The sequence below is a fragment of the Oncorhynchus masou genome, chromosome 14 (assembly GCF_036934945.1).
Source record: "Oncorhynchus masou masou isolate Uvic2021 chromosome 14, UVic_Omas_1.1, whole genome shotgun sequence".
Taxonomy (NCBI): domain Eukaryota; kingdom Metazoa; phylum Chordata; class Actinopteri; order Salmoniformes; family Salmonidae; genus Oncorhynchus; species Oncorhynchus masou.
In genome coordinates, this window is record NC_088225.1 from 12,408,227 (window position 1) to 12,423,615 (window position 15,389).

General features: G+C 45.9%; 2 protein-coding genes across 2 annotated transcripts in view; both read left to right on the top strand.

The window, feature by feature from the left end:
- The window catches only part of LOC135554254 (myosin-10-like), a 104,852-nt gene extending 92,598 nt beyond the window's left edge, over nt 1-12,254 (top strand). The window contains exon 42 of the transcript XR_010457667.1: nt 12,223-12,254. The gene's annotated coding sequence lies outside the window, so the exon portion shown is untranslated. The remainder of the gene's footprint in view (nt 1-12,222) is intronic.
- On the top strand, nt 2,420-5,770 carry LOC135554878 (myosin heavy chain, embryonic smooth muscle isoform-like). The gene is made up of 5 exons (XM_064987310.1): nt 2,420-2,437; nt 4,152-4,360; nt 4,644-4,752; nt 5,171-5,343; nt 5,455-5,770. The coding sequence occupies exons 1-5, from the start codon at nt 2,420-2,422 to the stop codon at nt 5,609-5,611; spliced, it is 666 nt and encodes a 221-aa protein (XP_064843382.1). The 3' UTR covers nt 5,612-5,770.
- Nucleotides 12,255-15,389: the final 3,135 nt, after the last annotated feature.

Here is a 15,389-nt window from a genome sequence, read left to right on the forward strand (position 1 = left end):
CTTTGGTCTTGGCCATAGTAGAGTTTGGAGTGTGACTGTTTGAGGTTGTGGACAGGTGTCTTTTATACTGATAACAAGTTCAAACAGGTGCCATTAATACATGTAACGAGTGGAGGACAGAAGAGCCTCTGAAAGAAGAAGTTACAGGTCTGTGAGAGACAGAAATCTTGCTTGTTAGTAGGTGACCAAATACTTATTTTCCACCATAATTTGCAAATAAATTCTTTAAAAATCGTAAAATGTGATTTTCTGGATGTTCTTTCTAATTTTGTCTGTCATAGTTGAAGTGTACCTATGATGAAAATTACAGGCCTCCCTCATTTTTTTTAAGTGGGAGAACTTGCACAATTGGTGGCTGACTAAATACTTTTTTGCCACTGTACATAAATACATGCATACATACATACATACATACATACATACATACATACATACATACATACATACATAAATAGATACATACATACATACATACATACACACACACATACATACACACATACATACACACATACATACATACATACATACATACATACATACATACATACATACATACATACATACACACACACACACACACACACACACACACACACACACACACACACACACACACACACACACACACACACACACACACACACACACATACATACATACATACATACATACATACATACCACAGGAGGTTGATGGCACCTAAATTGGGGAGGACGGGTTCGTGGTAATGGCTGGAGCGGAATCAGTGGAATGCTATCAAATACATCAAACATATGGTTTCCATGTGTTTGATGCCATTCCATTTGCTCCGTTTCAGACATCATTACGAGCCGTCCTCCCCTCAGCAGCCTCCACTGACACATACATTGAGGCGGAACTTGTGTACTGTAACAATAAGCGTCGAGGTGGGTGGGTCAGTGTGTGCACAGGTGGGACAGGAGGGTGAGAGCGAGGCTGTATACCATAGCAGTTGAGAGTAGGGGGAGGAACTCCAGATGTTCTGCTGTCTCAGGATGTCTCTGCAAAATGCTGGCAGCCCCAGCAGGCACTGCAGAGCAGAGTTCATGAAGCAGGTGTTGCCAATATTGGGCAACCTGAGTGAAAGGAGCCATCAGTTACACACTAATATCTGAACTGTGGACCAAAGGTAAACTAATGAATGTATTTGTAAGGCATGAACACAAGATAACTCTGAGTACCATACCGACCGAATAGTTTAAAACTAAAAGCAGAGCTCAGAGATAAGAGTAGGTGTGCGTGTGTGTGTGTGTGTGTGTGTGTGTGTGTGTGTGTGTGTGTGTGTGTGTGTGTTTTACCCGAGGAGCTTGGTGTTGTCTTCACCCTCGCCTGTGCAGCTCTGCTCCCCCAGCTGGGTGCTACTCTTGCTGAACAGGTTGGGAAGGTGAGCCATGGCTTCCCGAGACCTGACCAATGGCCTGGAGGAAGAGAGACAGGGTAGAGGCCTCAGTAGCAGTAGCTCAACACCAATCGGTCTGTTTGAACACTGTTTTAATGTACAGGCATACAGATATTCCTTACCATGTCATGGTGTGAGTGACCACTCTTATGTAGAGTTGAGTGAGATGAAGGTGGCTATTGTCTACAGTACTTACCTCTCCAAGGAGACAGAGGAAGCCTTCAGGTCAATTGAGGCCCCTTGCAGAGAGAGACCGAGAGACAGAGAGCGATAAGAGAAGCTTTGTCAAAGTTGAATTGAGAAAAATAGCACCAAAAAATGGCACCCGTTTACAGACCTGCGATGCCAGCAAATAGGGGTACCATTCTCTTTGTCTGTGGAACAACTGCCCCCACCTCTTTGACCTCAGAGCTCATAAGATCTCTGTAAAGACACACAGACATATGCATTAGGTTAGCTATATTATATTGGATTTTTCATTTCAATTTAATGGTGTTGGTTGGCATGAAATTTGATATCAGGCTGCAGTACCTGGCAGTCTCACTGTCTTTGTTGGTCTCTCCATGGCAGTGCAGGGGGTTTGGAGAGGAGGACTGGGGGGTAGGGGAGGAGATGTGGGTTGTGGAGGAAGGGCAGGCAGGACTGGGGGGTGTGGCAGAGGAGGATAACTGAGTTGAGACAGCCAGGGAAACAAAAGAAGCACTAAAAGGGGAGGAGGTCTGTGATCCTTCCTCTGAAGAAGAAGAAGAAGAGAGAGATGACATGTGGAGAGAGGAGAGTGTAGAGAGGCCGAAGAACTTGGAGAGAGTGGAGGAAGGGGATCTGACAGGGGATCCAGGGGGTGAGGGGAGTGAGGGAGTGCCGATTGCTGTTTGGCCAGACAAGGGGTCGAGGGGCGTCAGAGATGTTGTAGACGTTTTCAAATGGAAAGAAGAATCAAGTTGGTGGTGATCCTTTACGTTCTTCTTCTCCCGGTTTTTCCAAACTGACACAGTTACCATGCTGGCATCCATTGACGTCAGTTTGGGTGGGATTGGGAACGGTGATGGACAGCGGCTCCCAATCCCGAGGCGAACTCTGCACTTCTTTTTCTGTTTGGAGAAACATTATATTTTATTTATTTATTTACCTTTATTTTACTAGGCAAGTCAGTTAAGAACAAATTCTTATTTTCAATGACGGCCTAGGAACAGTGGGTTAACTGCCTGTTCAGGGGCAGAACGACAGATTTTGTACCTTGTCAGCTCGGGGATTTGAACTTGCAACCTTTCGGTTACTAGTTCAATGCTATAACCACTGCCGCCCCATGTGTTATATTTGAACTAGCAGCAAATGTCACACCCAAACCACATGATCTGACCATAAAATAAAGAACTCGTCGCCCAAACATTTTGAATTCTGTATCATAGGATAACAAATAGCAAATATACATGTTTAGAAAAATAAAACCATTGTAATCATACAGTTATACCCTCTGTCCCAAATCCTGCCATTTGGAACAAATAAATAGACAATGAAACAACTAGTAATAGCTGAAAAGAATAGAATATAGTCTAAATTGTAACAGAATTAGACAAATTCTAGCCCAGAATTGACACATACCTTTTTACAGCAACACAAACATCCCATTTCACTGTATTTGTAGACTGTGCCTTATTTGGCAGAACATCAAAATATGTTGCTCATTTCACATTGTGATGTCATAAACCAAATTATGATGCGCCTGTCTCCGCGTTACCAGCATAAATAGTAAACAAATCACACACGCCAAAATGTTGAAAAATTATTTACAAAATTAATGTATCGTGTAATTCAGAGTTATTCCTATTTCATAAAATATACAAAATAACTAGATTCTTGCCAATACACCTGTTTTTTATTGAGAAACATTGGGGTATCTTTCTCCCACGCTCCCTGGGCCACTGATGTGTGATTGTATGGGATATGGGAAGACGCTAGGACATTCAAAGTAACGTTACTGTCTATCAGAATCAAAACAACTTTTATTGGCCAAGTGGCCGACATTCACACATTCACAGAATTCGACTCAATGAATTGGTGCTGCCAGCAATAGACAAACGTAAAGACACATTTGCAGCCTATACAATATACAGTAAACATAAAACATATTTATTAGCTTCTATCTTCTTAAGATACTTCAGAGTAACATTTTATTATGGAAAGTAAAATGCCTATTTCACATCAGTTGACGATGATCTGATACAGATCGAATGTAGCTTTGCAATGGTTGTTAGGAGGACCTTTGAAAAAGAAAAGGAGAGCTGCACACTCTTGCGCAGACTCAATAATTAAATAACCTAATATCCAACCTTTCTGACCGACAAGCAGTCTTCATCAGCGTATACTGTTAGGAGCACCTTAACACAGATGGATATATTCATCTCTGACCATACCTCATTGAAAAGGTGCCACTCTGCCTAGTGACTGTAAACTAAACAAAAATACTAACGTTAGTACATTTGTTGTATATTTGCTGTTCTGTAAACCCAGTTGGTCGCCACCACACCGGTCACAACTGTCAACAGATCATGACATAAATGCAAAGCATCATTTGTGCTCGCAGAGTAGATTGTAGATCCTACTACCACCAGGGAATAATCCATTATTCAGCCCTACCATAAAAAATACTCTTATCTCTCTCACTTTCCCCTATCTCCTTCTATCCCTGTTTTCCTCTCTCCACCTCTCTCTTCCCCCTCTCCTCACCCAGGTGGACACCCTGACCCTGGAGCTTGTGGCAGAGCGCAGCATGACCCAGAAGAGTGAGAATGTGCGCCAGCAGCTGGAGAGGCAGAACAAGGACTTGTGGGCCAAGCTGGGCGAGCTGGAGGGCTCCGTGAAGAGCCGGTTCAAGGCCTCCGTCACCGCCCTGGAGGCCAATATACTGCAGCTGGAGGAGCAGCTGGAGCAGGAGGCAAAGTGAGAAACACAGCAACTCTCTTATAACAACTCCATAGCTTATTAGACAAGGTGAAATAGCAGACCAAGACTCAGGAGGAGTTCATGAGGGCCTTAGAACAAGCTCATCCCGTTGGAAGAGAGGTTCTTGAATGTGATCTAAATGTTAATGTGATCAATGTAATGAGTCAAAAGCAATCTTAAGAGATGTACTTGAAGATCTATGACTGACAGCCTTTGTTACAGTGCGGTTCCTGTGGTGCTCTAACTGTCCTATGACCTCATTCCTCTGTCCTCCTATCAGGGAGCGAGCAGCGGCCAATAAGCTTGTGAGACGGACAGAGAAGAAGCTGAAGGAGGTGTGCATGCAGGTGGAGGACGAGCACCGCCATTCCGACCAGTACAAGGAACAGGTGACGAGCTTGTCACGGATGTTTGGACATCCCAGATATTAAAGCTACAATATGTAACTTTCACGGGAGACTTAACCAAATTAACATTTGAGTTATAGATATTTAATTCTCATTGAAAACAAGTCTAAGAAGCTATAGATCTGTTCTAAGTGCGTTATTAAGTTTAGTTTTTGCGTCTTTTACTTTCGGTTTTGTACAACAGCTGAAAATATATAGATTTTTGCTTATGGATTCTCTACACAATGACTGCTTGTTTTGACACAAACAGAAATTAGGTGAATTCTGCATAGTGCATTTGTAAGATATACACAGCAAAAGAAGGATTTCTATCCAATTCAGTACAACTTGCAAAGGTGGGACAGGATTGGATAGACTGTTCATCATTGTTGATGTCTGTTGTGACTCCTGGCTGGGTCAGATGGAGAAGGCCAACTCTCGCATGAAGCAGCTGAAGAGGCAGCTTGAGGAGGCTGAGGAGGAGGCCACACGTGCCAACGCCTACCGCAGGAAGCTGCAGAGGGAGCTGGACGATGCCACTGAGGGCAGCGAGGGTCTCAGCCGTGAGGTCAACACACTCAAGAGCAGCCTCAGGTATTTAGAGCCCCCTCCACACACACACAAACAGTTGTGTATATTGACCAAATTGATGGTCCTCGTTACTAATACCTCTCCACCTCTCCTGGCCCCCTCTGTCCCCTGCAGGCGTGGAGGCCCCATCAGTTTCTCCTCCAGCCGCTCGGGCAGGCGTCAGCTGCAGGTGGAGGGAACATTGCTCGACCTCCTATCCGACGATGAGGTGGAAAACAAGACCACGGACGCCAATGCCAACGAACCGCCAGCAGCTCCCCAACCAGAGTAGACGCAGAGTAGACCCCTGTCCTCCTAACCCCAGACACCAGCAGTGGACCCCACTACTCTGCCTTACCCTTCTATGGCAAGCTGCAGGGCCAAGCAAATCCATCATCTCCTCCATATGAATATACCGCACATCAAGCCTTGGATTCGTTTTTAACATCAATTGCAGTCTGAGTCTGCATAGGCACTCGAAAACAAATAGCAGGAGTTTACCATAATTATGTTACGCTACTTCCCTGGAACAGCCATTAGAATCAAACAGCCCTCTAGCTAGAATTAACCACTGTCATTTCAGCTGGTTTACTGGCACACAGGTGATCGACTGCACACAAGTCGGTAAAAACATGTGTCTTTCATGATTGTACAGTATTGGACCAGGATATGTAAAACAAAGCACAGCATAAGCGAGGGAATTATTTTTAAATGGTAGCCTAAATGACCATCCCATCGAATGTTTTTCATCAAAACCACCACTGTCATAGAGATATTGCAATACACTTAGTTTAGTATAAAAATAACTATGTGAATAACTCTTTAGTAGCAGGTTTGTAGTAAATTAGATTGTACCACGCCATGTTGCCTCAGCATTCCCCCTGTATATATGACCAGGAAAAGACCCTGTTAACTTTATCAATATAACCTTGTCCAATAACCCACCATTTTATATTTGACATATCAATCTACTTTAAGTGGTGTACGATAATGTGTGGAATTAGGTTTGTCAGACTAGGAGCAAAGGCCCTTTTTTTAGAAAGACAGCCCAAATGTGTGCTTGACTCTCACACCCTGACCATAGTTTGCTTTGTATGTTTCTATGTTTTGTTTGGTCAGGGTGTGATCTGAGTGGGCATTTTATGTTGGATGTCTTGTTTGACTGTTTCTGTGTTTGGGCCTGATATGGTTCTCAATCAGAGGCAGGTGTTAGTCATTGTCTCTGATTGGAAACCATATTTAGGTAGCCTGTTTAGTGTTGGGTTTTGTAGGTGATTGTTCCTGTCTTTGTGTTGGTTACACCAGATTGGGCTGTTTTCGGTTTTTCACGTTTCTTGTTTTTGTATATTTTTCTATTTTCATCTTTATTAAAGATGTATCACAATAACCACGCTGCGTTTTGGTCCGCCTCTCCTTCAACGGAAGAAAACCGTAACAGCGGCGCAGTGTTACGAAGAATGAGTGAGGAGGTGTGGAGTCAGGCGCAGAGAGCAAAAGATGTGGGAAAAAACACGCTTTAATGTCCAGGAAAATTACATGAACAAAAGTAGGAAAACAAATGATCAGAAATAATAACGGACAGCGCGAAACCCAAAATACAACAAAAATACACTCAAACAAGAGAACAGACGAACAAGCCCGCACGAAACAGAAGCGGACTGAACAAACTATATATAACCCCACCCTAACAACCAAACAAGAAACAGGTGATACCAATCAGACAAAACCAAAGGAACACAGAACAACGGATCGGTGATAGCTAGTAGACCGGCGACGACGACCGCAGAGCGCCACCCGAACAAGAAGGGGAGTCACCTTTGGTAATATTCGTGACAGTACCCCCCCCCTGACGCGCAGCCCCCGCAGCGCGCCGACGCCGGGGACCCCTCGATGTCCAGAGGGGGCGGAGGAACCTCCGGAACCTCACCTTCCTGCATGGGACCAGCTACCACCGGCCTGAGAAGAGACACATGAAACGAGGGGTTAATACGATAATACGAAGGAAGTAATAATCGATAACAAACCTTGTTTATTCTCCTCAGGACTTTAAATGGCCCTATACACTGCGGACCCAGCTTCCGGCAGGGCAAGCGGAAGGGCAGGTTTCGGGTCGAGAGCCAGACCCTGTCCCCAGGTGCAAACACGGGGGCCTCACTGCGGTGACGGTCAGCGCTCTTCTTCTGCCTTACACTCGCTTGGCGTAATGACTCTTGGACAGCCCTCCAGGTCTCCTTAGAGCGCTGCACCCACTCCTCCACCGCAGGAGCCTCAGTCTGGCTCTGATGCCACGGTGCCAGGACTGGCTGGTACCCCAACACGCACTCAAATGGTGACATGTTGGTAGAGGAGTGGCTTAGTGAGTTCTGGGCTATTTCTGCCCAGGGAATATATCTCGCCCACTCCCCTGGCCGGTCCTGGCAATACGACCGCAGAAACCTACCCACCTCCTGGTTCACTCTCTCCACCTGCCCATTACTCTCCAGGTGATACCCTGAGGTCAGGCTGACCGAGACCCCCAGACGCTCCATAAATGCCCTCCATACACGGGAGATAAACTGGGGGCCCCGATCAGAAACTATATCCTCGGGCACCCCGCAGTGCCGGAAGACATGGGTGAAAAGAGCTTCCGCAGTCTGTAGGGCCGTAGGGAGACCGGGCAATGGGATAAGACGGCAGGACTTAGAGAACCGATCCACAACGACCAGGATCGTTGTGTTACCCTGAGAGGGGGGAAGGTCAGTAAGAAAATCCACCGATAGATGGGTCCACGGCCGTTGTGGAATGGGAAGAGGTTGTAATTTACCTCGTGGCAGGTGTCTAGGATCCTTACTCTGGGCGCACACCGAACAAGAGGAGACATAGAATCGCACATCCCTCCTCAAAGTGGGCCACCAGTACTTCCTCTGAAGACCTTGCACTGTCCTAAAAATACCTGGGTGACCCGACGAGGGTAGACAATGAGCCCATCGAATCAATTGATCACGAACAGCCAGCGGCACGTACCTACGACCCTCCGGACACTGTGGAGGCGCAGGTTCCTCCCTTTGCGCCCGCTCGATGTCCGCGTCCACATCCCATACTACTGGTGCCACCAGCTTAGCTGCCGGAATGATGGGAGTAGGATCGATGGACATGTCCTCAGTGTCATAGAGTCTTGACAGCGCGTCGGCCTTAGTGTTGAGGGAACCTGGTCTATACGAGATAGTAAAACTAAATCTGGTGAAATACATGGCCCACCTTGCCTGACGAGGATTCAGTCTCCTAGCTGATCGGATATACTCCAGGTTACGGTGGTCAGTCCAGATAAGGAAAGGGTGCTTAGCCCCCTCAAGCCCCTGTCTCCACACCTTCAGGGCCTTAACCATAGCCAACAACTCCCTATCCCCCACATCATAATTCCGCTCCGCTGGCCCGAGTTTCTTTGAAAAAAAGGCACAGGGGCGGAGCTTCGGTGGCGCACCCGAACGCTGTGAGAGCACCGCTCCAACCCCAGCCTCGGATGCGTCCACCTCTACTATAAACGCCAAAGAAGGGTCCGGATGCGCCAACACCGGCGCCTCAGTGAACATCGCCTTCATCTTACAAAAAGCTCCGTCCGCCTCTGCTGACCACTGTAAACGCACCGGCCCCCCCTTCAGCAGTGAGGTAATAGGGGCAGCTACCTGACCAAAACCCCGGATAAACCTCCGGTAGTAATTGGCAAACCCTAAGAACCGCTGCACCTCCTTTACCGTGGTCGGAGTCGGCCAATTACGCACGGCCTTTACGCGGTCACCCTCCATTACCAACCCAGAGCTGGAAATGCGATAACCCAGGAAGGAAACTGATCGTTTGGAAAACTCATATTTCTCCGCCTTCACATACAGGTCATGCTCCAGCAGTCGTCTAAGAACCTTGCGCACCAGAGATACATGCGCAGTGCGTGTAGCGGAGTAGATCAAAATATCGTCAATATACACCACTACACACTGTCCGTGCAGGTCTCTTAGAATCTCATCCACGAAGGATTGAAATATAGCTGGAGCATTCTTTAAACCGTATGGCATGACGAGGTACGCATAATGGCCAGAAGTAGTGCTAAATGCAGTTTTCCACTCATCTCCATCCCGAATACGCACCAGATTATAAGCACTCCTGAGATCCAGTTTAGTGAAGAACTGCACTCCGTGAAATGATTCCACTGCCGTAGCAATGAGAGGTAGTGGGTAACTAAAACCCACCGTGATGGAATTTAGACCTCTATAATCAATACACGGACGCGAACCACCATATTTTTTCTTCACAAAAAAGAAACTCGAAGAGACAGGTGACATGGAGGGCCGAATGTACCCCTGTCCCAGAGCCTCGGTGATATAAGTTTCCATAGCCACCGTCTCCTCCTGGGACAAAGGATACACATGACTCCTGGGGAGTGCAGCGTTAACCTGGAGGTTTATCACGCATCCCCCTGCCTATGGGGTGGTAATTGGGTCGCCTTCTTTTTACTGAAAGCGATAGCCAAATCGTCATACTCAGCTGGAATGCGCACGGTGGAAACCTGGTCTGGACTCTCCACCGTTGTCGCACCGATGGAAACCCCTACACACCTGCCTGAACACTCATCAGACCACCCCTGGAGAGTTCCCTGTTTCCACGAAATCGTAGGATTATGAATAGCTAGCCAGGGAATCCCCAGCACTACTGGAAACGCAGGTGAATCGATAAGGAACAAACTAATTCGCTCCTTGTGATTCCCCTGCGTAATCATCTCCAACGAAATTGTGGCTTTCCTCACCAGCCCTGACCCTAATGGTCGACTATCTAAAGAGTGCACGGGAAAAGGGGGGTCTACTTTTACTAACGGAATCCTCAACCTCTGAGCGAGTCCGCAATCTATAAAGTTTCCAGCTGCGCCTGAATCTACCAGTGCCTTATGCTGGAGAGAAGGAAAATAATTAAGGAAACAAATTAATAAGAACATGTGACCAACAGGAAACTCTGGGAGAGTGTGGTGCTTACTCACCTGGGGTGACCGAGGAGTGTTCTGCCTGCCTTCTCGATTCCCAGATGAATTCCTCCAGCACCGACCAGACGTGTGCCCTCTCCGGCCACAACTGGTACAGGAGGAGCTTCATCCTCCAATCTCCCTAGACGCGGTCCCTCCTAGCTCCATCGGGATAGGAGCAGGAGGGTCAGGAGGTAGAACTGACAGGACCCTTTCAGAACGTCCGCGAGCAGCTTGCAGATGGTCCAACCGGATTGACAGGTCTATCAGTCCATCCAGGCTAAGTGTAGTGTCCCGACAGACCAGCTCCCTGCGGACGTCCTCTCTCAGGCTACATCTGTAATGGTCTATCAGGGCCCTGTCGTTCCACCCTGCTCCAGCGGCCAAGGTCCGGAACTCCAGCGCGAAGTCCTGCGCGCTCCTAGTCCCCTGTCTGAGATGGAACAATCTCTCACCCGCCGCTCGACCTTCCGGAGGGTGATCGAACACGGCCCTGAAACGGCGGGTGAACTCCGGGTAATTGTCCTTCGCTGAGTCGGGCCCGTTCCAGACCGCATTAGCCCACTCCAGGGCTCTACCCGTAAGGCATGTGATGAGGACCCACACTCTCTCCTCGTCCGAGGGAGCCGGCCGAACGGTGGCCAGGTAGAGGTCTAGTTGAAGCAGGAATCCCTGGCACCCCGTCGCTGCTCCATCGTACTCCCTCGGAGGCGTAATGCGCAGAGTGCTGGAACCGGATCCAGATGGGGGAGATGGTAGAGTTGCTGGTGGGAGGGTCGGTGGGGTAGTAGGGAGACCATTCCTCTCCCAACGATCCATCCTCTCCATCATTTGATCCATCGCTGATCCTAGGCGATGGAGGATGGACGTGTGATGAAGGACTCTCTCCTCCATAGTGGGAAGTGGAGTGGTCGCTGCTCCTGCTGACTCCATATCGTTGTGCTGGCTTCTGTTACGAAGAATGAGTGAGGAGGTGTGGAGTCAGGCGCAGAGAGCAAAAGATGTGGGAAAAAACACGCTTTAATGTCCAGGAAAATTACATGAACAAAAGTAGGATGTTTGTCTGTTTCTGTGTTTGGGCCTGATATGGTTCTCAATCAGAGGCAGGTGTTAGTCATTGTCTCTGATTGGGAACCATATTTAGGTAGCCTGTTTTGTGTTGGGTTTTGTGGGTGATTGTTCCTGTCTTTGTGTTGGTTACACCAGATAAGGCTGTTTTCGATTTTTCACGTTGTTTTTGTATATTTTTCTATTTTCATCTTTATTAAAGATGCATCACAATAACCACGCTGCGTTTTGGTCCGTCTCTCCTTCAACAGAAGAATCCCGTGACATTGACATACTATAATATTGCTATGTATAATTCTGGCTATTCAGTTATGTTTTCTGTACCATGTACAAAATACTTAACTCAAAAAGGTCTCTTTGACATCTCGTGTCACCTTAATTTCAATGCATTACAAATGGCTGAATAATATTTGCATGATTTACAGAAGGGTAATTCATGTTTTATTGAGTGTTAGAGTGTTGGTTTTAATTCAGTGGTTCAGGGAAGAGCAATCGATCAATTTGAATATGCACACTTGTTGATGCCTTGATTATTAAATGTTAAACATAAATGACCATTTGGTAAATGACTAATTACATATGAGGCCTTTACTATTATTTTAAACCATAACAAATTGGGTGAGAAAAGGTTTATCTGTTTCTCTTGAAAGACACTTCTCAATAAAGACATGAGGGGAAAAAAGTGTATAGTGTTTGAACCAGTTTCATAGCTTTAGTGTCATATTATACCATAAGCACCTCTCCCATCGTGTTGGTGTGAACCAGTGTTATAACAGAGTGATTTATGGAGCCTTCTGTCTGCCAGGCAGAAAGTAGGATTTCATTGGGTTCAAAGCTTTAACATCCTGAAGGTTGTTATTATTAGTGGACTGGCTGTTGACGACCAGGTATTCATCCTCTCCTTTTATTTCTTGTATTTCTAGACTTTTTTTGTTATTGTTGTAAAAGACCAATAAACATATCCATTATAGAAAACAAATGTTCTTCTATATTTCTTGTGCAACACATTGATGTCCTCTTAGTCTTTCCCACAGTAGTTGTGGGTCAAGACTGTCTCCAAACTGATATGTGATGTATGGTCTATGTTACATTGCCATTCATTGTTCCCTTACTTCATTGTATTTGTGGTTACATTAAAACCCTGAGGAAGTGTGTAGATAGACTGTGCACAGACACACAATATTGTTGTATTATTAACTGTTTCCTCTTTTTACCCAACATGAATGAATGATAGATTGCCTCTTATAAAGTGCATTCAGATCGTATTCACACCCCTTGACTTTTTCCACATGTTGTTATGTTACAGCCTTATTCAAAATGGATATAAAAAATCATCAATCTACACACAATACCCCATAATGACAAAGTGAAGACATTTTTTTAGACATTGTAGCAAATTTATACAAAATAAAAAACAGAAATACTTGTACATGATTGTACATAGTTTGGAACTGCACACACCTGTCTATTTATTTTATTTATTTTTGACTTCAACTTTATTTAACCAGGTAGGCAAGTTGAGAACAAGTTCTCATTTACAATTGCGACCTGGCCAAGATAAAGCAAAGCAGTTCGACACATACAACAACACAGAGTTACACATGGAGTAAAACAAACATATAGTCAATAATACAGTATAAACAAGTCTATATACGATGTGAGCAAATGAGGTGAGATAAGGGAGGGAAAAGGGAAAAAAAGGCCATGGTGGCAAAGTAAATGCAATATAGCAAGTAAAACACTGGAATGGTAGATTTGCAGTGGATGAATGTGAAAAGTAGAAATAAAAATAATGGGGTGCAAAGGAGCAAAATAAATATAAATAACATACAGTTGGGAAAGAGGTAGTTGTTTTGGGCTAAATTATAGGTGTGCTATGTACTGGTGCAGTAATCTGTGAGCTGCTCTGACAGCTGGTGCTTAAAGCTAGTGAGGGAGATAAGTGTTTCCAGTTTCAGAGATTTTTGTAGTTCGTTCCAGTCATTGGCAGCAGAGAACTGGAAGGAGAGGCGGCCAAAGAAAGAATTTGGGGGTGACCCTAGAGATATACCTGCTGGAGCGCGTGCTACAGGTGGGTGATGCTATGGTGACCAGCGGGCTGAGATAAGGGGGAACTTTACCTAGCAGGGTCTTGTAGATGACATGTAGATGGACATGGAGCCAGTGGGTTTGGCGAGGAATATGAAGCGAGGGCCAGCCAACGAGAGGGTACAGGTCGCAATGATGGGTAGTATATGGGGCTTTGGTGACAAAACGGATTGCACTGTGATAGACTGCATCCATTTTGTTGAGTAGGGTTTTGGAGGCTATTTTGTAAATGACATCGCCGAAGTCGAGGATGGTAGGATGGTCAGTTGTACAATGGTATGTTTGGCAGCATAAGTGAAGAATGCTTTGTTGCGAAATAGGAAGCCAATTCTAGATTTAAATTTGGATTGGAGATGTTTGATGTGGGTCTGGAAGGAGAGTTTACAGTTCAACCAGAAACCTAGGTATTTGTAGTTGTCCACGTATTCTAAGTCAGAACCGTCCAGAGTAGTGATGTTGGACAGGCGGGCAGGTGCAGGCAGCGATCGGTTGAAGAGCATGCATTTAGTTTTACTTGTATTTAAGAGGAATTGGGGGCCACAGTGTCCAAAGAAGGGCCAGAAGTATACAGAATGGTGTCGTCTGCGTAGAGGTGGATCAGAGACTCACCAGCAGCAAGAGCGACATCATTGATGTATACAGAGAAGAGAGTCGGTCCAAGAATTGAACCCTGTGGCACCCCCATAGAGACTGCCAGAGGTCCGGACAGCAGACCCTCCGATTTGACACACTGAACTCTATCAGAGAAGTAGTTGGTGAACCAGGAGAGACAATCATTTGAGAAACCAAGGCTGTCGAGTCTGCCGATGAGGATGTGGTGATTGACAGAGTCGAAAGCCTTGGCCAGATCAATGAATACGGCTGCACAGTAATGTTTCTTATCGATGGCGGTTAAGATATCGTTTAGGACCTTGAGCGTGGCTGAGGTACACCCATGACCAGCTCTGAAACCAGATTGCATAGCAGAGAAGGTATGGTGAGATTCAAAATGGTCGGTAATCTGTTTGTTGACTTGGCTTTCGAAGACCTTAGAAAGGCAGGGTAGGATAGATATAGGTCTGTAGCAGTTTGGGTCAAGAGTGTGTCCCCCTTTGAAGAGGGGGATGACTGCAGCTGCTTTCCAATCTTTGGGAATGGTTTCTAGCTTCCCTGAACAACTGCATATCACGGGGGCTGTTCGATGCTAATGCAGAATGCCATAGGATGTTTTTGTGTTGGTTAAGGGCAGTCAGGTCTGGGGAGAACCAAGGGCTATATCTGTTCCTGGTTCTAAATTTCTTGAATGGGGCATGCTTATTTAAGATGGGTAGGAAGGCATTTAAAAAAAATAACCAGGCATCCTCTACTGACGGGATGAGATCAATATCCTTCCAGGATACCCCGGACAGGTCGATTAGAAAGGCCTGTATATGAAAGGTCTATATAAGGTCCCAGTTCACAGTGCATGTCAGAACAAAAACCAAACCATGAGGTCGAAGGAATTGTCCTCCATCATTCCTAAATGGAAGAAGTTTGGAACCCCAAAGACTCCTTGAGCTGGCCGCCTGGCCAAACTGAGCTATCAGGAACCTGATGGTCACTATGACAGCTGGTTTCTTCACACATCACGCCAACAGAAACAAACATCTTTCTGGTAAGAAGAGGGGCGGGGGCGTATGCTTCATGGTTAACGAGACGTGGTGTGGTCACAACAACATACAGGAACGCAAGTCCTTCTGTTCACCTGATTTAGAATTCCTCACAATCAAATGTGGACCGCATTATCTACCAAAGGAATTCTCTTCGATTATAATCACAGCCGTATATATTCCCCCCCAAGCAGACACATCGATGGCTCTGAACAAACTTTATTTGACTCTTTGCAAACTGGAATCCATATATCCTGAGGCTGCATTCATTGTACCTGGGGATTTTAACAAGGCTAATCTGA